The following is a 22,412-nucleotide window of genomic DNA, read 5'->3' as shown; positions in this document are numbered from 1 at the left end:
TTAGTATCTGTTCAGAAGGGAAATGGGGCGGAAATTTGTGGGAGTGTCCAAAGATTTACCGGGTTTTGATAGAACTACAATCTGTGCTTCCAGCATGGAAGGTGGGAAAGGGCTTGAGGGATCAACGCTATCAAATAGGGCATGTAGCTGGGGAATGAGGATGGGGGCAAAGAGTTGGTAATATTTAGCTGAAAATACATCAGGACCTGGGATGTATCCGGTTTTGAGGTCTTTTATGGCTGCTGTGATTTCAGGTATCGAAATAGGAGCGTCTAATAGCTCACTCTGTTGTGATGATACAAGTATCTAAATAAGCTTGTATGTGGGCATCTTTATCCGTTTCAGGGGTTGTAGGGTCGGGTTGTGATATAATTTTTAATAATATTGGTGAAATTGATCTTGTATATCAGGAGTAGTTTGAACTATGGTGTTTTGTTGAGTCTTAATTTCATGGATGAAGGATCTTAATTTAGTGCGTTTTAAAGATCTAGCTAACATTTTTCCTGCTTTATTCTCCTCATGGTAGAATTTTTGTTTTAGTTTTAAGGAGGATTTTTGATATTCTATATTAAGGTGGTTATTCAATTGTTCTCTCATTAAACAAATTTCTTCTAGAATATTAGTATTGGTAGGGTCCTGTTTGTGTCAAATCTAAGTGAGATAATTTTGTTGTTAATGTAGAATATGTTTGTTTAGAGATTTTTTAAAGATGTGCTTTATATTTGATAAATTCACCCCTAAATGTACATTTATGTGCCTCCTATACTATGTATGGATCGTCCACTGATTGTGTGTTAATATTGAAGTATTCTGACATAGTGTTAGAGAGTTTATCAATGAAGGGTTGATGTGCCAACAGAGATTCATCCAGACGCCATTGGAATGGACCCATGCGAGTATTTAGCCAGTTGATCTATACAGATACGACTGAGTGAACCGACCATGACGTGGGCAAAATGGTAGAATTTGTTATGAGTGAGAGGCCTAGTTGATTAATCAGGACATAATCTATCCTGCTATAAGAGTGAGGGGTGGGAGTAAAACGTGTAGTCTCTAGTTGCTGGGTGAACAAATCTCCATATGTCATATAAATTATTATCTTTCAGACTTTTCCACAGATAAGATGTTGTGCGTTTCGAGGTTCTGGATAATGGATTAGAGTTATCAATCAGTGGTTTAAATGGGAAATTAAAGTGTCCTCCTACAAAGACTGGTCCTTTAGATATATCTAATATTCTGCGAAAGAGTGACCTTAAAAAGGGGATGTGGTTGGTATTGGGAGCGTAGGCATTAATCAGAGTGATTGGTTGTCCATATATTAGTCCTGTTATTTCCAGGAATCTACCATCACTATCTTTCAACATTTGTGAAAGTATGAAAGGAATATGTTTACAGAGCAAAATGCTAACTCCAAAATGTTTAGTGGATGCTGTGCTGTGGAAGTGCTGAGTGTAATGTCTACTGAAATATCTAGGTACCTGTAGGTTTTTATAAAGTGTCTCTTGGAGGAAGTAAATGTCAGCCCCCTTCTTAAGTAAATCAGAGAGGGCTTTGGACCTTTTGCATGGGGGATTAAACCCTTTAACATTCTGAGTTATGATATGAATAGGGTGAGTTCTAGGATTCATCTTAGAGTACTACCATTGAATGGACCAGATGTATTACCGCTGTGTATTCCAGTGTAAGACGATAGGCATAGTTTAAACATTGAGGTGCATATTTAAGGTTATATTGTAACAATAACTTTAACAGATAAAACTAACAAAAATAACAAAATAGCAGAGCCTGGCCAGTAATGCCAGAAGAGGTGGATCAGAAAAGTTGTCTGAGTCATAATAGTAGACATCTATTACGCCTCTGTAATTTTAAAATTTTATGATATCCCTAGGTGGTGCAGCATCAGGTGGCTCAGCTCTCAACGCTCTATGAGCTCTGTCCAAGGGTATTTCATCTTTCGAATTATTACCTTTAAGGTGCTGAAAAAAGGCAGGTAGATACGCAGGCAAATCTTTAGGGAGGACTGATTCAGGAACTCCCCTGATATGGAGGTTTTTCCTCCTACTTCTGTTTTCCAGATCTTCTATTTTCATGTGTAGGGATTCCATAGTTGAATGAAATTAATCCACTTGGGACTGTAACTTGTCAACTTCCTCTCTCATATTGTCATTTCCATCTTCCAGTGCTTCTACTCAGAAGCCAAGCGTGTTGATATCTTGCTTTAAATCAACTAGCTGTTCCCGAATACATGCTTGGACTATATCTGCAACATCTTGTTTAGAAGGTAAGTCTGATAAGACTGTGGATGGAATTTTTACTAGCTCATGTTTAGATGTTTTCCTCGGCATGTGGTGTATTGGGGATGGCAGTTTCAACGATAAAGAAGTCTGAGAGGAGGATATAGGGGTCCCTCTGTAGAAGTAAAAAATTACGCCACTGACTGGCCTTTGTTTGGTGTTGTCTTTGGTAACTTATCCTGTTTGCCTACTCTTTATGAGGCCATATTGTATGCTTTTCAAAGCAACCTTGGATACTCAGATGGTCAATTCGGTGGGATTTTTGTATATGAGAGGGGACTTCTTTAATGTTCTTTGTGTTGGATGCAGCCTGGGGCTATAGCGTTTTGAATGATAGTGCTTTATAGAAGTATCTCCCAATCGTGTAGCCTTTATATTGTATGGCTAGCCTTCCAGCAACTGCAGGGAAAGTCCTTGTTTATATTGCTTTTCTTTTATACAGAATACAACCCACATCTTTTATCTGCGTGATCAGGCCCCTTAATGCCTGCTGCTTTTTCGTTTATATAATCTGTGTGTCAGATATTGGTTGAATGCAGTTTAAATGAGCAGGGCATATATTTTAATTCCTTTTGTTGGAGGTGTTGATGTAAACATGTGTCCCAGTCTATGTGTAATTTTTTTTTTTTTTAAATATCCCCTCTTACAGCATAGTGCTTATATAGTCCCAGGTGAGTGTTATGGCCTTCATGTGCAAAGTGCAATCATGCGGTTTACCTTATCTGGGCCTGGTAAGTATTAGATGGTGCCTGCTCTTCTTAGTCCCATATCCATGCTGTATAGGTGTTAGTTTTGTTAGCCCCAATCGATGCATCTAATCAAAGCAGACCACTCCGTTGCACTCGCTCTTGCTGATGAGATAGGCCCAACTCCTGCTGTTTGTGATGTCGGTTCACATTCCGGTCTTTCTCTTAACATCTGACCAAACAATCGGTACCATTATGTGCAGCTCACAATCCGATTACCGGTGGTGCCGAAATTTCTCCACATAAGCTGGTTTTTAGTATTTTTGTGCCCCTATTCGATAGCTGCCTACACGGAGCTGAGGACTTATGTGGCAATCTTAACCACTACCGGCTCTGCCCCCCTTCCCCCCCCCCCCCGTTCTCTTGCTATTTTTTTTAAATAAAAGCTGGAATCTAAGCTAAGGCCCATTTTTGGTTCAGCACCCTGGATAGTGCTTGCTGATTCGTGGCTACATTTAGCTACCATCAGCAAGTGCAACCCAGGTGCTGAACCTAAAATGGTCCGGCTCCTTAACTTAGATTCCTGGCTCCTAAGCGTTACATTCTTGCTTTTCAAATAAAGATAGCAAGAGAACAAAGAAAAATTGATAATAGGAGTAAATTAGAAAGTTGCTTAAAATTGCTGCTCTATCTGAATCATAAAAGAAAAAAATTGGGTTTACTATCCCTTTAAGAAATGTGAACATATGCTATGGTGATATTGCACACTACCAAAGCTATGCACCTCCTGTGCAAATGGTATTATACCCCTAAAAAATATAATTTTTTTCCCCCCATTATCAATGTTTCTTTGTTTTCTTGGTATCTTTAGTTGAAAAGCCGGGACATAAGCTTAGGAATCGGCCTATTTCTGGAGCACTATATGGCAGCAGTTTTGCAAGATTGTTATCCCTTTGCAAGAGCACTAGATGTCAGTAATATGTCCTGCCATTTAGTGCTCCAGACATCTACCTAGGTATCTCTTCAACAAAAAATATCATGGGAACAAAGCAAATCTTATAATAGAAGTAAATTGGGGTTTCATATACCTTTAATGCCCCTTTACAATGGGATGTGGCTACTGAGAAAATTTTGAGGTAAAATATTTTCAGTTTTTAAAGAGCTGTTTAGGTTTAGTTTTACCTTCTAGACATTTTTTTTAGTTATGCTGCAGCACTTTCAATTGCTTCAACATTTGGGTACCATGTCCCTTTAACAGATGAAGGTGCAAGTCTTGAAGACTGAAGAGTGAGGTGGTGTGGACAAGAAGCAAAGTTCAAAAGCAGAGAGAAGGAGGAGGCTAGGGGAGTATATAAAGCCAGCCTTATTACACACTGGAGTGGGGATACTGCTGTGGCAGTTGAAATACAATATAAGTGAGTGGAACAGAATTTTAAGTGTGTCTTGAGTAGGAAATGGACAAAGTTTGGCAACATTCTATAAATAAAGCATGATTCGGTCAATGGGTGTTGCAGGTAAAGGAGAGGCAGGATAAGTATTATTCAAAAGCAAGATAGGATAATCATGAGACCTGGAAGAGTCAGGAAAGGGGTATAGATAGCTGGTTAAAACTGGAACATTTATAAGGTTTACAAGTTATATGGTACAGTTTTTACAGTGTCTCTTTAATAGCATATTAACTTGTGAAGCTAAGAAAGTTGTGTATCTGTGAATCAGAAACCAAGGAGCTCTTGAAAGCTTTGTAAGCAGCAGATATGAGACTAGTGGTTCACACATATCTGTACTTATTTAGAGACCTGTGAGGTTTGAAAAGCTCTGTGCATGTGAAGAAGAAACTTATGACGTTTGGGAAGCTATGTAAAAGTCATAACGATGTGATATTAGTAAAGCTCTGCTCTGAAATACAGAACCTCTATCAATGCCTAGATAGCAAGCTCAAGGAATTCAGCTATGACTGTACTACCTGTAAACTAGTAATTAAGACATAAAAGAATTATGATTACAAAAAAAGGTTAGCAATAGATCATTTTGTATTTTTTAGGAAAATGGGCAACTTGTGGGACAAAGTTTGTTAATTTAGCAGTTCCTCGTCATGTCACTCTCCCTGAGCAAGTGGGTGACGTATTTCCAATGAATAGATAGGGGCTTGGTTTCTATGGTCACATAACTATTTTTTTGTACCTTTTTATCTCCCTGGAAACGGGATGCTTCTGATCTATTTATTCCCAGAAAATATTCACATCACAGAACAGTAGGCTCCATATAAGGGAGGGGGATTAATGTAAGGCTTGTTTCTTATCCTATCTGTGTTTATCTTTATTGCCAGCCCAGATGATCCTGACATCGAGCAAGTGTTCTGAGCATGGACTTTTAATTGTGTTGACAAAAGGGAAAATATATTATTAACAAGTGAAAACTCTCTGAAGCAAAGTAATACAGATGCCTTAGTTCAGTAACCTGGTATCACAGAAAATGAGTAGTTGATGTTGAGGAAAAAAAAGATTTTTTTGCAGTTTATCTTGATTTTTTTTGCTTACATGTTTGAGGAAAACTTACCAAAAAGGCTGATAAATTTAAGCACAAGTCTACAGAATACAAGAATATGGATAAGACCAGGGAAAAGACATTAGAAATTCTTGAAGAGTGGATATCTATGAACATTTTCAGCAGATAAGAAGTCTGGACACTGCATTTTCTCCAAAACTATTTTCTATAAGGTACAAGTAATTATCTTTTATTTATGAAAAAAACAAAAACATTTAAAAGTTTTTAGATATTTCTCTTATAGTAACTGCATGCAATCACCAGATCTAAAAACTAGCATAGGTAAAGGTAATGTTATAGATCTTTAACATGTTAGAAAAGATCTGATTATAGTACTGAACTGGGTTCCTAGACGTTTACTTCTAACTTTCAGGGTTATTCTTCATAATATATATTCAAACACCTTTGTCTCATATTTCTAAATATTAAAGACATGTGTCAAGCCCTCATAATAAGATCAGGAAAAAATAATCTAGTTTGTTTATAAGAAAAATAAAACAGATCATGTGCATCTGTTGCTCATTGCATTGAACTCTTCAGGTAGAAGTAATATGACAAGACTCATGCGAAAGGCATTTAATGTTATTAGACAGACTGAATATAATCTATAATCAAATGTTTACCACATGAATTAGCCATAATATAAAGCTAATTATATCTTAAGCATAAAGAAATTGTTGCACAATTAAATGGACATTTTAACATTTTAACCATGAAAATATATGCATATAAAAAACTGTTATTAAACATGTTGTAAATATTTTTAATAAAAAAAAAGGTTTAAGCAAAGGCTACTCAATTAAAACTTGTGAGAAATGTGTTTGTAGCTGTTAGGTATTTACTGATTACTGTCTGACATAAAAAGCTTGCCGCTCTAGTAGTAGACAAGCAGAGTATTCATCACAGGAATGTCAGTGTATCAAACCCCCCCCCCCCCCCACTATGATACATAAATATCCTCTCACCGATGGTATTATAAAAAATGAGTCCACTGCCCCTTTAATACAATTAAAGATGTTGTAGATGTGACAACTAAATCAGTGTGATGTGATGGAATCGTGCTGGGTGTTTTAGTCAGAGCTCCTGACACCTCTTTTCTTTGTTTTAAGGTGAGGTGGTGGGTGCACAGTACAAAGAGTGAAGATGAATATTTCAATTCAGACAGCGGTATCAGAAAGCTTCCACCCAGAGTCAGTGCTCATCCCAGTGCTGTATTCTCTAATTTTCCTAGTTGGCACGGTGGGTAACAGCCTGGTGCTGGCTGTATTACTAAGGAACGGCAAGATGAACAATACCACCAACCTCTTCATTCTTAACCTGGGTGTAGCGGACCTGTGCTTCATTATCTTCTGTGTGCCCTTCCAGGCAACTATATACACCCTGGACAGCTGGGTCTTTGGTCCATTCATGTGCAAGGCTGTGCATTTCTTCATATACCTTACCATGTATGCCTCCAGCTTCACTCTGACTACAGTGTCCCTAGACAGGTAAGTCTGGTTGTCTAGTGCTCAAATGAACTTCAATTTCCTTGAAAAAAAAGTATATATTTAACTAGATCACTGAAAATTCCATAAGCTCACATTCTTTTATAAAAAAGTGGAGCTGGCATATCTATCTATCTATATCTAATTTATCTATCCATCTATCAAAAAACGCCTTAGATCATGTATAAACTAGTTTTATTTTCTTGAGCAGTCTCTTTCTATTTTACAGTTTTATTTGGTTTGGCTTGTTGATCTGTTCCTGTTGCAAGGGACTATGGGCTGCATTTACCAAGCAGTGGTTGCTACTTCAGAGGCCCGTTTTTTGATGCTCACCAGAAACGATAGTTAAGTAGCAGCAGTCTTAAAACCGCTGCTCCTTAACCTGTCCCACACCTTTCGGTCGGGATGATTGACAGCTACTGCTTGAGACCTATTGGCCGCTTGAGAGCAGGGAGCAGCATTGTATAAACATTGCTGGTGCAATGCTAGATGCGGAAAGCGTATATTTTACTGGCAGAGAAAGTCATTTCAAGAAATGCATAATTAAAAGCCAATGCAAAAGCATTAAAGGGACATTCCAGACAAAATTTAAATGCACATAGATGAATTACATATTTGAATAGGAACATATTTGCAATGTACAGGTATTAGCAAAAATGCTTCCATTCAAAACTAAAATGCATCCAAGTGGAATCCAATTTTGGCTGGAATGTCACTTTAAGATTGAATTTCAAATAAGTAGTAGATTTTTTTTCTGTCAAATTTCAAAGTTAGTTCCAATTTCCTTCCCTCTGCATCAGCTAATCACTAAAGGCATAGATGTAATTCTGTTAGTTCTTGCACGTGCTCAGCAGGAGCTGGTGCCTTAGAAAGTGTGCATATATAAAAAAAAGTTGTGCACATTATGATAACGGAAGTGAATAAGAAAGTTGTTTAAAATTGCATGCTCTACATCAGGAAAGTTACATTTTTACTTTAGAGTTCCTTTAAAATCATGATGCAGAGCTCCTGTCTCACATTCAACAGAATAATTCAATATTTGCCACTATTTCCCACGGCAATCCTTTCCCACAACCCCATAACACCTCAACCCTGCCCATCATATGCGTGACTTCATCCATGCCACGCCTGACTATGTGCACATCACACCTGATTCCTCCCCTGCCCATCATCTGCGTGACTTCATCCATGCCACGCCTGACTATGTGCACATCACACCTGATTCCTCCCCTGCCCATCATCTGCGTGACTTCATCCATGCCACGCCTGACTATGTGCACATCAAACCTGATTCCTTCCCTGCCCATCATCTGCGTGACTTCATCCATGCCACGCCTGACTATGTGCACATCCAACCTGATTCCTCCCCTGCCCATCATCTGCGTGACTTCATCCATGCCACGCCTGACTATGTGCACATCACACCTGATTCCTCCCCTGCCCATCATCTGCGTGACTTCATCCATGCCACGCCTGACTATGTGCACATCAAACCTGATTCCTTCCCTGCCCATCATCTGCGTGACTTCATCCATGCCACGCCTATGTGCACATCAAACCTGATTCCTCCCCTGCCCATCATCTGCGTGACTTCATCCATGCCACGCCTGACTGTGCACATCCAACCTGATTCCTCCCCTGCCCATCATCTGCTTGACTTCATCCATGCCACGCCTGACTATGCACATCAAACCTGATTCCTCCCCTGCCCATCATCTGCGTGACTTCATCCATGCCACGCCTGACTATGTGCACATCACATCTGATTCCTCCCCTGCCCATGATCTGCGTGACTTCATCCATGCCACGCCTAACTATGTGCACATCACACCTGATTCCTTCCCTGCCCATCATCTGCGTGACTTCATCCATGCCACGCCTGACTATGTGCACATCACACCTGATTCCTCCCCTGCCATCATCTGCGTGACTTCATCCATGCCACGCCTGACTATGTGCACATCAAACCTGATTCCTCCCATGCCCATCATCTGTGTGACTTCATCCATGCCACGCCTGACTATGTGCACATCACACCTGATTCCTCCCCTGCCATCATCTGCGTGACTTCATCCATGCCACGCCTGACTGTGAACATCAAACCTGAATCCTCCCCTGCCCATCATCTGCGTGACTTCATCCATGCCACGCCTGACTATGTGCACATCACACCTGATTCCTCCCCTGCCCATCGTCTGCGTGACTTCATCCATGCCACGCCTGACTATGTGCACATCACACCTGATTCCTCCCCTGCCCAGGATGACTCCTTACACAGGGCTACCTGATTTAGAGTACCATTTGCAATCTGTGAAATGTTAAGAGTTATAATAAAGAGGAAATGTAAGTTCTTAATACTTTGCGCTTAATAAGGCAGATTTTTGTTTAATAAAAATCATGAGCACTCTTTAATAAATTGTGATTTTATGTTATGTTTTTATAGTATTAACGGGATAGTAAACCCCAAAAAATTATTTTATGATTCAGATAGAGCATACAACTTTAAACAACTTTCCAATTTACTTCTATTATTAAATTTGCTTAATTCTCTTGTTATCCATTGCTGAAGGAACAACATTGCACTACTGGCAGCTAGCTGAACACATCTAGTTAGCCAATCACAAGAGACAAATGTGTGCAGGCACCAATTAGCAGCAACAGCTCCCACTAGTGTAGGATATGTGCGTATTCATTTACAACAAGAGATACTAAGAGAACGAAACACATTTGAAAATAGAAATGAATTTAAAAGTGTCTAAAAATGACAAGCTGTATCTGAATCATAAAAATTATAAAAGAAAGTTTTGCGCTATGAGAATAGATATCATACGCCTCTCTAAAAGACAACTCCCCAAATGCTGTCTAGAACAGTGATTTTTAACCTTTTTTTGCCGTGGCACATTTTTTTTACATTAAAAAATCCTGTGGCACACCACCATTCCAAAATTTTAAAAAATCACACATTGTAGCCTAATACAGCATATATATATATATATATATATATGTATATATATATATATATACACATACACACACACACACTGTATTGTGCTGTGATGCCATGCCGCCTACAAACTATACGTGACATATTGACATTCATTCACAAACAATCATAATGATTGTCTGTGAATGAATGTCAATATGTCATGGTTGTAAATGATGCCTGTCACATACCTCCCAATATTTCAAAATTTAAAAGAGGGATACCCCTGCCCTGGGAGTAAAAAACAAGCAAAATTTAAAAAATATGTCACACTGTTGTCAGTCTGCCGCGGCACACCTGAGGATCTCTCACGACACACTGGTTGAAAAACACTGGTCTAGAAAACATTTATGATACAAGATATATGTATAGAGAGGGCGCCTGTTAGGCTAAAGATATCAACACTATCATATATTTCACAAATATTTATTAAAATTTTTATAATAAGATAAAATGTGGGACGTCTCCCTAAACAACAAAGTAGCCTAATTAATCAGACTTAAAGAGACATTAAACCCATTTTTTTTCTTTCATGATTCAGACAGAGAATATGTTTAAACAACATATCAATTAACTTCTATTATCTAATTTGCTTCAGTCTTTAGATATCCTTTGTTAAAGAAATATCAATGCACATGGGTGAGCCAATCACATGAGGCAAATATGTGCAGCCACCAATCAGAAGCTACTGAGCCTATCTAGATATGCTTTTCAGGAAAGAATATCAAGAGAATTAAGCAAATTAGATAATAGAAGTAAATTAGAAAGTTGTTTAAAATTGTATTCTCTATCTGAATCATGAAAGAAAAAAAAATTGTGTTTAATGTCCCTTTAATGTCAAACCTGTAACATTCACAATGTCTATTAGGATTAAAGTTAGTTGAAATTCAATAAAAATTTACAATGTCCGTTAGCTTGATACCGGATAATTCTTTTCTGTTGCAAAATCCACACTTCGTTGCACAGTCTTATTAATGTATACCACCAGTGTTAGGTGTTAAAAAGCTTTCTAACAGTTATCACTGCAATCAGTGATAAAGTTGCTCTATGAACAAAACACGATACCTCTCAAGTCAATTACGACTCCGTTCACAATCCAGGAAACTTTTCAAAAAGCACAGTTATTACAGTGTGTATTAGATGGATAGTACCTGATATTGCTGTGGGGAATCCGGATCAGTAAGCAGGTGTGTCACCCTTTTCCTAAAGGAAATTGAATTTGACAAGTGCCAATTATGTTTCCACCAATTGTAGCTGAAGACATCATTTATAAGGGAGCCTACTACATGCCACAAACATCTTGATAAAGCCCTGAGAAGGGGCGAAACGCGTCGTTGTTTATGTGGCACTGATATTGCTGTTGTGCAGTATACACAATTTTTATCTCTATATGGTCTATGGACTTTCTTTTATATAACCCGGGTTATCAATAATTGTCTAACTACCTCAGAAAATCTAAGCTGGAATCTGAAAGAAAAAATACATTTGGTACAGCTCTTTTCCTGCGTGCAAAGTACTAAGTGCAGTTCGTAAGTTTTATATTTCCAATTATATGTACTGGCAAAAAGCAAATAGCGGTCTTTAGAACCCTCCTCTGATCACCTTGATGAGACGGGAGAGAATCCGTGACGTCAGACGCCAATAGTCACGTGGTACAACTCTCTGGGAGAACAACTCCAAGAAGGAACAGAGAAACCTTGCTACACAAAACAGGCAATAAACCCGCCACATGAATGGGTGACACACCTGCTTACTGATCCGGATTCCCCACAGCGATATCAGGTACTATCCATCTAATACACACTGTAATAACTGTGCTTTTTGAAAAGTTTCCTGGATTGTGAACAGAGTCGTAATTGACTTGGGAGGTATCGTGTTTTGTTCATAGAGCAACTTTATCACTGATTGCAGTGATAACTGTTAGAAAGCTTTTTAACACGTAACACTGGTGGTATACATTAATAAGACTGTGCAACGAAGTGTGGATTTTGCAACAGAAAAGAATTATCCGGTATCAAGCTAATGGACATTGTAACTTTTTATTGAATTTCAACTAACTTTAATCCTAATAGACATTGTGAATGTTACAGGTTTGACATTAAGTCTGATTAATTAGGCTACTTTGTTGTTTAGGGAGACGTCCCACATTTTATCTCAATATAACATTTTTAATAAATGATATATGATAGTGTTGATATCTTTAGCCTAACAGGTGCCCTTCTCTATACATATATCTTGTATCTGAATCATGCAAGTTTAATTTAGATTTTCCTATCCCTTTAACAATATTTTAGTTTTTTAAAGAGCTTTATTTAGATGAAACCTTATACAAAGTAAATAATGAAAGAACTGAACATGACAGGCATACAGTTCTATAATAAGTGCTTATGCATACAGGTGGAAAACCCTTTATCTAAACTGCTTGAGACCGGAAAAAGGTTTGGATTTCGGAATAGTTTGGATTTTGTAATATTTGCATCTTTAAAATAGGACAGTTTGGAGATGGGATGGAACTAAGTGTCATATAGGCAATATTTACTTGTCATAATACAGCTTATACATGTAACCTAAAGGTAGTTTTATATCATTTAAAACTTTTGTGTACATAGTACCCTCAGAAAGATAGTGCACTGCTGTAATCAGAAAGCTAATATTTGCTGTTTTAAATAAACATAAACTATTATTTGCATTTTAGAGCACAAAATAAATAAATAAACCAAAGACAAAAGCAGAGAAGATTGCGATTTACAGATTGGAAAGTATTAATTAAAAAGTTTGACTTTCAGAATATGTTTGGATTTTGCAATTTGGGATTTTTGCTCTTTATTTGATTGGGAAGTAAAGTCACAATTAAAGTTAAATGATTCAGATAGAGCATGCCAACTATCTTACTGACTTCTCGCATCTAATTTGCTTTGTTCGCTTTGTATCCTTTGTTTAAAAGTATATCTAGGTAGGCTTAGGAGCCGCAATGTACTACTGAGTGCTAGCTGTTGATTGGGTGCCGCACACATAAGTTTATTGTCATTGGCTCACCAGATGTTTTTAGCTAGCTGCTGCTGCTCCTTCAACCAGAGCTCTGAGGAAGCTGTAATCATTCTAGCGTAAATCGCAATTGTGCTCAAGTGATTGTGTTTACTCGTAATGACCTTAATCATGTTGTAAACACAAAATCTCAAAACCACACAAATCCAAAATGGGAGGAGCTAGTCACCTATACAGGTGTGTATTAACCTTTTCACTACCAACTATTTTATAATGGGCCTCGAGCTCCCTCTAGTGGTCAAACAAGAATATATAGATAGTGTTACCTTAGCCTCAAAGTTTCACCATTTGCTTATATATACAAAGAATATATACACAGCAATCTAAAATAATCCAAAAACCTATACTGGGAGATAAAATCACATATAAACATTTTGGGGGAGGGGGAGTATATTACTTTTCTAAATTAAATTATTCCAATCTATTTCCCTATTCATACCACAGTGATTTAAAGCTTGTAATTTATATATCCAAATAGTTTCTCTACCTTTAAGAAGTTTAACCCTTTCCCCCCCTCTCCTTAGTCTTTTAATGTGTTCAATGATGTGGAATCTCAGTTGTGATACTGTATGGCCTGCTTCCAGGAAATGATTAGAGACAGGAGTTACATTATCTTTGTTCCGTATATTAGATTTATGTTAAAAAATATATATATATTTGAGGTTGTAAAAAATTATACAGGTAAATAACATCTTAGTTTCAAAGACATAGGGAGGATCACATAACAATTCACATATTGAACGTCACAATAAACATACAAGTAAATGCCCAGGTATGTAAAGAAAAATTAACCTCACGTTTTAAATTAAAGGGCTATAATACCCAAATGTTTAAACACTTGAAAGTGATGCAGCAGAGTTGTAAAAAGCTGATTAGAAAATATCACCTGAACATCTCTATGTAAAAAAGAAATATATTTTACCTCAAAAGTTTCTCAGTAGCCAGATCCCATTGTAAAGGACTTCTAAGCAGCATATCAGTATGTCTGTCCCGGGACAGAGGAAGGAGCGAGCTTTCGTGCACACTCATATTATTTCCCTATTCAGCTTAAGGAAGTTTACAATGAAATCTCATGAGAGTTAAGTCAAATCTCATGAGGTCCTCATGACCTCAGCACTGTTGATGCTGATTGGCTGCTGTTCATTTCTTCATTTTTTTTTTACCTGCAGCTGAGCAGCAGCTGAGTATAACGTTTTACACAGAACTTACTCTGCTGAGCTGATTAGATTGTGAGGTAAAATAGCTTCCTTTTTTACATAGAGATGCTCAGGTGATAATTTTAGCTTTTTACAGTTATACTGCATCAGTTTCAAGTGATTTAGCATATGAGTATTATGTCCCTTTAAGGAGTGTCCCCTTACAACAGAATATAAAGTCAGATGCAATGATTTCCCTCAGTAAAAAAATAGAGGCCTCTCTTGGACCCACTGAAACAGAACTGAAGTCGGGGTAGGGGATTCTAGGGGAATAGATAATAAAATAACAAAATGGGGCACTTTTGGAGCCCTAATGTAAATAACTAGCTTGTAGAATAGTATGCCACTGGTTATAATATAGTTTACAATGTACACTTCAAATGTAGCAAATGAGACCATACGGGGAGATAGGTGCAGGTCTATTAGAGCTCAATAGAAGCTATGTCACAGAAATGCTAAGTCAGTATTGTATCATTGGCAAATCTTGAAACGTTACTGCCGTCTAGTGGAAAGACTTGGTAACTATGTAATATAGCATGCTTATATCACCCTCTGCCCAGGGATCAAGAATGTAATGTTAATTAATAAATGCGTATAGGAGTCTTGTCTAATAGTCAACCCAATACAACAGTTAAAAGATAGAATTGAGCTCAAATGGAGGGATAAGCAAGAGATCAAATAAATATATACATATAGGAGGCAATAAAAATACTTTTAACATTAAAGGGACACTAAACCAAAAAAATTTATTTCGTGATTCAGATAGAGCATGACATTTTAAGCAACTTTATAGTTTACTCCTATTATCAAATTTTCTTTATTCTCTTGATATCTTTATTTGACATGCAAGAATGTACGTTTAGATGCTGGCCCATTTATGGTGAACAACCTGGGTTGTTCTTGCTGATTAGTGGATAAATTCATCCACCAATAAAAAAAAGTCCTGTCCAGAGTTCTAAACCAAAAAAAAAGATAAAGATAGCAAGTGAACAAAGAAAAATTGATAATAGGAGTAAATGAGAAAGTTGCTTAAAATTGCATGCTCTATCTGAATCAAGAAAGAAAAAAAATTGGGTTCGGTGTCCCTTTAAGCAAATTACATATTGGCTTCTGCCTGGCTTAATATGGAGGAGTTAGCACTGGCCTCAAAGTGTACACTTATATACTGACAAACAGGTGTGTACCACAATATAAACCGGAGCCAAAATCAGGGGAAATAATGAAAGAGACTGTGGTAACTGACTTTAGACTAAACCACTCTTCTGAAGTATTTTGGAGATTCAGAGGGATATTCTAATGATGCAGTCTCTGTAAATGTGGCTTAGCACCCTACCCTCTGTTTGTGCTCCAAAGCAGTTCATACCCATTCCAGACCGGAGAGCACAAGAGTTAAAGTGAAGCCGGCTCATAGCCTGGTAAGTGAAAAAAAGATTTTTTTTCCATGCGTACCCAGCTTGATGACAGGTTTGCTAGGGTATGGAGGTGTGCCCGTGAGCCCCCAGGATCAAAAGGCTGGCAAAAATAACATGTGTCCCCAGGATCAGAAAGCTGGCACAAAGTTCCTTGAGAAGTGTCCCACTCTGAAGCTCCGCCATTCAATCTTGATCTCTTCAGAGAGAGACTATGGTGTGTAAAAGGGGGGATTCACCACCGTGTCCCATGCCTCCTCAGCAGTGTTTGCCGCACGGTGAACGGACTACACCCAAGACTGTTTCAGCTCCTCTATTATCACCTTCAAGCCGCGATGCTCCTGGAACCCTCACTTGTTTCTCTGAAGTTCTGTGAGCAGTGAGTCGTCTCTAGGCTGGGGGATGCAACACCTGCATCAGCTCTGGCATCACTCTCCGTTTCTCTTGCAGTCAGCTGCCTCATGGAGGAGTGTATTTTTAACACTTTCATGTCCGGGAGTGTATTTTTAACACTTTCATGTCCGGGAGTGTATTTTTAACACTTTCATGTCCGGAGCGCCATCCGGATAGTTGTCAACAGCTGGAATGTTAGTTACAGGTAAGCTCAAGTTCAGTGCTGCCTTAGCCGGAGCCTGGGCTTCAATATGCTTGGGATTAGCTCCTGGATACTTGTAACTTTGTCAGGTATCTCTGGTGAGTCTTTTGATATCAGATGTAGATATCTAATTTGCTTAGTTAGCGCACGGAGGTTACCCCATTCAGCAGACCAAGTTTGTAGTATCGCCTCACGGTGCTCATTCAGCAAGTCTGTCACAGCCTCAAGTAGTATATTAACGCCAGGCACCATCTTTAATAGGTACGTGCGTGGTGAGAAAGACTCTGAAGAGCTTGCCTTAGGCCTTAATGTTCCGGATTGGTGTGCAACGGTGGTATTCTCAATAAAAGTACAACTTTCAGATTGTCTTGATCGGTAGAATCTGTAGATTAGGATAATATAACTGGATGGTCTTTTAATTCACTGGTAATAGGCTACCAATATTGCTACCATTCAAGGTGCTGCCCAGAGACACACCCCAGATTTATGTTAATTTATTCTGTCCCTTATTCTTTTTTTTATTATTATTGAGGACAATGTATTATATGCTTTTACATAATATGAAACAAACATGTCAGATATTTACAGCATATCCAATATCATAGAATATATAATAGAAAGTCCAGTCCCCATTTTTTTTTTTTAACCCCTTAAACAGTTGAGGTCACTCTTGGACCTATAGAATCAAAGCAGTTCAAAGCTAGGGGATAAGAAAGGAACACACCAAGAAAACAAAAGTTACATCTCAATAAGAAAAAATCAACAGCATAAGATCTGGTCTATAGTAATATAAAGATATATTATTCCAGAAATATTTATAACGTAATTATTTCTAGCAATACCCAAAGTAATGGATTCAGACAAATCAGGTGATCCAAATACAAATAAGATAAACATAGCTTGTAACAACTTTATCTAGGCCACATATAGATACCATTTAAGTCAATGGTAATTGAAATATGTGCATGTCTTATAGATGGTGGATTGTGCACAGTAAGTGGTAATAGTAAACAATTATACTCTATGGTATTTGTGGTTAGTGATCTGACGTATAACATCTAGTAGAGTATGGTGTTTGCGCGGTTTAATATTTATATTTTCTCACAATCGCCGCTGCAGCTGCCAGCCGCGAGAGAGGCAACAAGTTGGGTCAGTTAAGTGCGCGCCACTTTAAATAGTGTTTCATAATCAGTATGAGAACTATAGTTAAGAAAACATATTGCTAACGTCTACTATTTGTCTGAATACTTCTGCGTCTTAAACCTTTTCTACAGTGCGTGTCTATACTTCCTAGTTAGTGTGTATATTACCATGTAGCCCGTGCGGTCAAGTTACATTTAACATAGCCCAAGATACAGAACAAAACTGAACAATTCCAAGGTAGCAATTTATACGGTTAATTAAAGTCTATTGGCAAATTATACGGATATACTATCATCCACCTGAATTTGCCTGCCGGACAAACATATTTATGTCGCTGTCATTAGTGGTGGGTGGAAAAGGCTGAACGGCTTCTTTCATTAAATTGGTAAATGTTATAGTTATAACAGTAGGAAATGTGTTAAGGACGTTCCTATTCCCCTTGATGTTGCGTATCATGTCAAAAACGTTGTCATCCTGTGTAAGAGCTACATAGTCCTCTGGCCAAGCTATGGTAGGAGAAAAGCTTGATGCTTCAAAGTCCTCGGCCACCCAGGGGTCCCCCCCAAACCCCCACAGCAGCGTTACCGGCTCCGAGTTCCACCCTGTCTCAAACTGTGAGTTTGTTGTTCCAGTATGGCTTAATAGCATGGTGAGAGGTAATTCCTTATCTCTAATAGTGTTATTTGTAGGGGTTACTCGGTTTACTCGGCATGATAATGGGCGCCATCATAGTTGTAGTGACGGTTGAATCCATCTCGTCAAGTTCGGTTTTGAAGTGAAAAATTTGACTTGAGGATTATGCCATGGCATATCATCTATTTTACTGTGCCTGTCTCCCAGGTTTGTCAGCAGGGATGGTGTTAGAGAGCAGCCGCTCAATTGATTAGGTAGATCGTCGTTCAATTTAGTGTTTAGGCCATCCTCTTCTGATGTTAAAGTTGATTCCGGACCCTTTACCGTGAAGTCGTGGTGTATATTGCGTGGTTTTTATAGCTGTTGCTTTATTCATTAATAGTTGTAGGTCCCGTTCTGATGGCGCCTTATCTATCATGGCTTGAAGTAAAGCTTCAAATTTGGCCAGATGGAGATCTGAAGTGTTGTAGAAGTGTTCAGTCCTCATTGTGGTTGATAGACGTTTATAACAGCACAGTTCAACTGCATCGCTTGAGGTGTTATATCGGTTCAGAAAGGTATTAGTAGCTTTTGAGAATCTAAGGTATTGCTATGGGTATTAAGATAACCAGATCTGGCAAATTGGATGCTGCCTGTATAGTAGCCACCGCTTCAGGCCTCAGTTGTCCGTTTTCGCCTCTGGGGTTAACAATATAGCTATTTGGGGAATAATGTTGATTGCAGGTCCGAGGAAGTACAATGTCACTCGTACTAGTGATAAAAGCTGTAAAATTGTAGTAACAACCGGCGGATTGTATACTTTTCTCCTGGAGCTTAGAAAAAATCTCTGTCCCTTATTCTACGAGTAGATTCGCCAATATAAATTTTGGAACAAGGAAATTTAATTAGATATATGGCAAAATCTGTATTGCATGTATAGAAACCAGGAATCGTAAAAAAAAATCCTGTCTGGGGATGAAAAACAGAATCCCCTTTAATCATATTATTGCAATTACAGCAGCCAAGGCATGGAAAACAGCCTAACTTAGGTGTTGATAAAAATGTCTGTTGTAAGGTTTTGTTAGTGCCAATGTCTGCTCTAACAATTTCATATCTTATATTTTTACTTCTCCTGCATGCAGGCATAGCTACCAAACCAAATTCTTTCATATGTGGATTTAAATCTCTCAGAATGTGCCAATATCTATTGACAATCCTCATTATCTTATTACTTAGGGGATTGTATTGTAATACAAATACCAAACATTCTATTTTAGTTTTGTCTTTTACATCCCCCTTCAAAATAGATTCTCTAGGAATTTTACTTATTTCCATTATTTGGAACGTTTGGTATTTGTATCACAATCCAGATGATTGAACACATTAAAAGACCAAGGAGAGGGGGTGAGAGGGTTAAACTTCTTAAAGGTAGAGAAACTTTTTGGCCATATAAATTACAAGATTTAAAGTAATATACTCCCCCTCCCCCAAAATGTTTATATGTGATTTAATCTTCCAGTATAGTTTTTTTATTATTATTTTGGATTGCTGTGTATATATTCTTTGTATATATAAGGAAATGGTAATGCTTTGATGGCTAAGGTAACAATATATACTGTGTATATATATATATATATATATATATATATATATATATATATATATTCTTGTTTGACCACTAGAGGGAGCAGGAGGCCCATTATAAAAAAGATGGTTGTGAAAAGGTTAATACATACCTGTATATGTGATAAGCTCCTCCCATTTTAGGTTTAAGATGTGTGGTTTTGAGATTTTGTGCATACAACATGATTAAGGTTTTAGACCGAAACGTTGTGTTGATATGTTTATATGATGATGTCCCAAGTTTATATGATGATGTCCCAATAAACATATTGTGAACCAGACGAAGTGATGCGGCTACTACTTTGGACTTTTTTTGTGTTTACTCGTAATACCAGTAGTAAACCCAACGAGTGCAAACACCCATGACAAACCCCTTATCGCTCATGAGCAAACGTTATTGATCCACTCATAATCTTTCCCAATTTAGGTATGGAAATGCGACCAAGCACACAAACATATGTGTACATACATATATATATATATATATACGTTAGGGGTGCGCATCTTCACTGGTCTCACAATTCGATTATCCTGTCAATGATTCGATTCTGTGATGCATCACGATTACTGCCCATGATTTTAATCAATAAATTCAAGCAGTCAGAACTCCCTTTTTTTATTTTATCTGCTCTGAAAAAGGACCCTTACTGCATGTAGCAAAGTCTGAACACAGCAGACAACAACAGTATTTATTTAGAACAGTTCACTTGATTTTCCAGATGGCTTAAAGGGACACTGAACCCAAATTTTTTCTTTCGTGATTCAGATAGAGCATGAAATTTTATGCAACTTTCGAATTTACTCCTATTATCAAATTGTCTTCATTCTCTTGGTATCGTTATTTGAAATGCAAGAATGTAAGTTTAGATGCCGGCCCATTTTTGGTGAACAACCTGGTTACCTGGGTTGTCCTTGCTGATTGGTGGATAAATTCATCCACCAATAAAAAAAGTGCTGTCCATATCTGAACCAAAAAAAAGCTTAGATTTTCAAATAAAGATAGCAAGAGAAGGAAGAAAAATTGATAATATGAGTAAATTAGAAAGTTGCTTAACATTGCATGCTCTATCTAAATCACGAAAGAAAAATTTTTGGGTTCAGTGTCCCTTTAACTGTAAAGTATCTGCAGAACAGCTGACTTGCAATGATTTTGTGAAACTGCGCTACCTATTTTCTATTCCATAATTTTTATATATATATATATATATATATATATATATATATAAGCAAACAGAGTCAGTTGCACTCTCACAAACAGTTCTCCAAGGGCCAGGGTGCTAGAGTATATGAAATGTAACAAAGCAGGAAACAGCACTCTCTGGACTTAAGTTTTAAACAAATAGTTTAATTGGTAACGTTTCGGGGAATGCTCCCCTTCATCAGACCAACAGCATACAAGTGAATCAAACATTTAAATACACATAAACCCCTCCCCTTAGTGCAAAAACTGCCAAAAACAGGTTGCCATGGCAACCAAACATACAGTGCAGAGTAAATAATGTACATCAAGCAACAATCACATCAAAGAGTACCATAAGGCATCAATTTATGAATATTAAGTATCAATGATGAGTATCAGATGGTCATCTAACCACAGCAATAGTTCAATATGTTGCATATCATAAACACTGTATCATATATACGGTAATATCACAACCTACTAAATAAAAACTGCAACAGCAGAACAAGATATCCCTCAGGTGTAAGCTACTCTGAAGCGCACCTATTGTCCTTTTGTCAAGCGTATATACATAATATTACACCAAATTCTATCGTCAACAACACTCATGTACAGATAGTTATCACCAATCATATAGGTTCATGTCAAAATATTATTATTAGGTAAATGGGGACCCCATCCCATAAAGTACGTGTCATCAATGGCCCTATACAAACCCCACGGATTAAGTTTAACAAGGTCTATGTGGCGTGTATGAGCTAAAGTAGTATTAAATGCCGTTGCTGATTCCCAGCGTGTCTTACCGATTGTGTGTGTCTGATCCCGGTCTGGCATTAGCACTTACAACTAGCAGTCTTACTAGTGAGATATCAGAGTCAGTGCGCACGCGTATCGGCCTAGGGCGGCCCGCCCCTACTGTGCCCAGCTCAATTTCTAATTGGTAGTGGGGGACAAGCCCATATCCCAGTGTAGGAAAAGTTGGTATTAGGCAATATGTGGCATCTAGGGGAAGGTAGGAAACCTGTCACCATATGAATGTATCAGGGCAATCAAACTCACAGGTACGGTGCTAGATGTCTCTATGTAACCCTCAACAGACGTAAAGGACCTGTGCATAAATGTATAAAGGTTGTGACTCTGTACGTCAGTCGACTCTCTAACACATAGACAAGCTGGAGACAGGATCGATGCTGTTATAGTAGTGTAAGCGCTTAGCCACAGACAGTAGTGTTTGATTGTCCCTATGGGGCACGCCTTTCACAAGATCTAGGGGGCGTATAGGGATAAAAGAAAAACATAAAAAAATAATAAAACTAAAAATACACCATAGTCATAATGGGGTAGACCAAATTTCGATTGCACCATGTACCTAATATATAACTCCACGGACTGTTTGTGTCCACAACTCAGGAGAGAACACTAGATGCGCGAAAAAATAGTAAAAGTTATTGTTGGAGTGGTATAAGCGCTCAGCCACATATGGGCATGTTGATTGGCCCAGTAGGACAAGCCTTACTCAAAATCAGTGTTGCGTCTAGGGATAAGTAAAATAAACATACAGATAAAAATTACTGTTAGTGTGGTATAAGCGCTCAGCCACATATAAGCATGTTGCTTG

The 22,412-nt window shown here is 38.0% G+C and overlaps 1 protein-coding gene across 2 annotated transcripts in view; it reads left to right on the top strand.

Moving 5' to 3' along the window:
- The first annotated feature begins 6,667 nt into the window (after nt 1-6,667).
- GALR2 (galanin receptor 2) overlaps nt 6,668-22,412 on the top strand; it is a 61,214-nt gene continuing 45,469 nt past the window's right edge. Inside the window, exon 1 of one of the 2 annotated variants that reach the window (XM_053696722.1) lies at nt 6,668-7,011. In XM_053696722.1, coding sequence (XP_053552697.1) covers nt 6,668-7,011 — 344 coding nt within the window. Of the gene's footprint in view, nt 7,012-17,894; nt 17,994-22,412 lie in introns of those variants that run through there. The other variant, XR_008399900.1, reaches the window with a different exon arrangement.

The sequence above is a fragment of the Bombina bombina genome, chromosome 1 (assembly GCF_027579735.1).
Source record: "Bombina bombina isolate aBomBom1 chromosome 1, aBomBom1.pri, whole genome shotgun sequence".
Lineage (NCBI taxonomy): Eukaryota > Metazoa > Chordata > Amphibia > Anura > Bombinatoridae > Bombina > Bombina bombina.
This window is presented reverse-complemented; position numbering and strand designations above follow the sequence as displayed.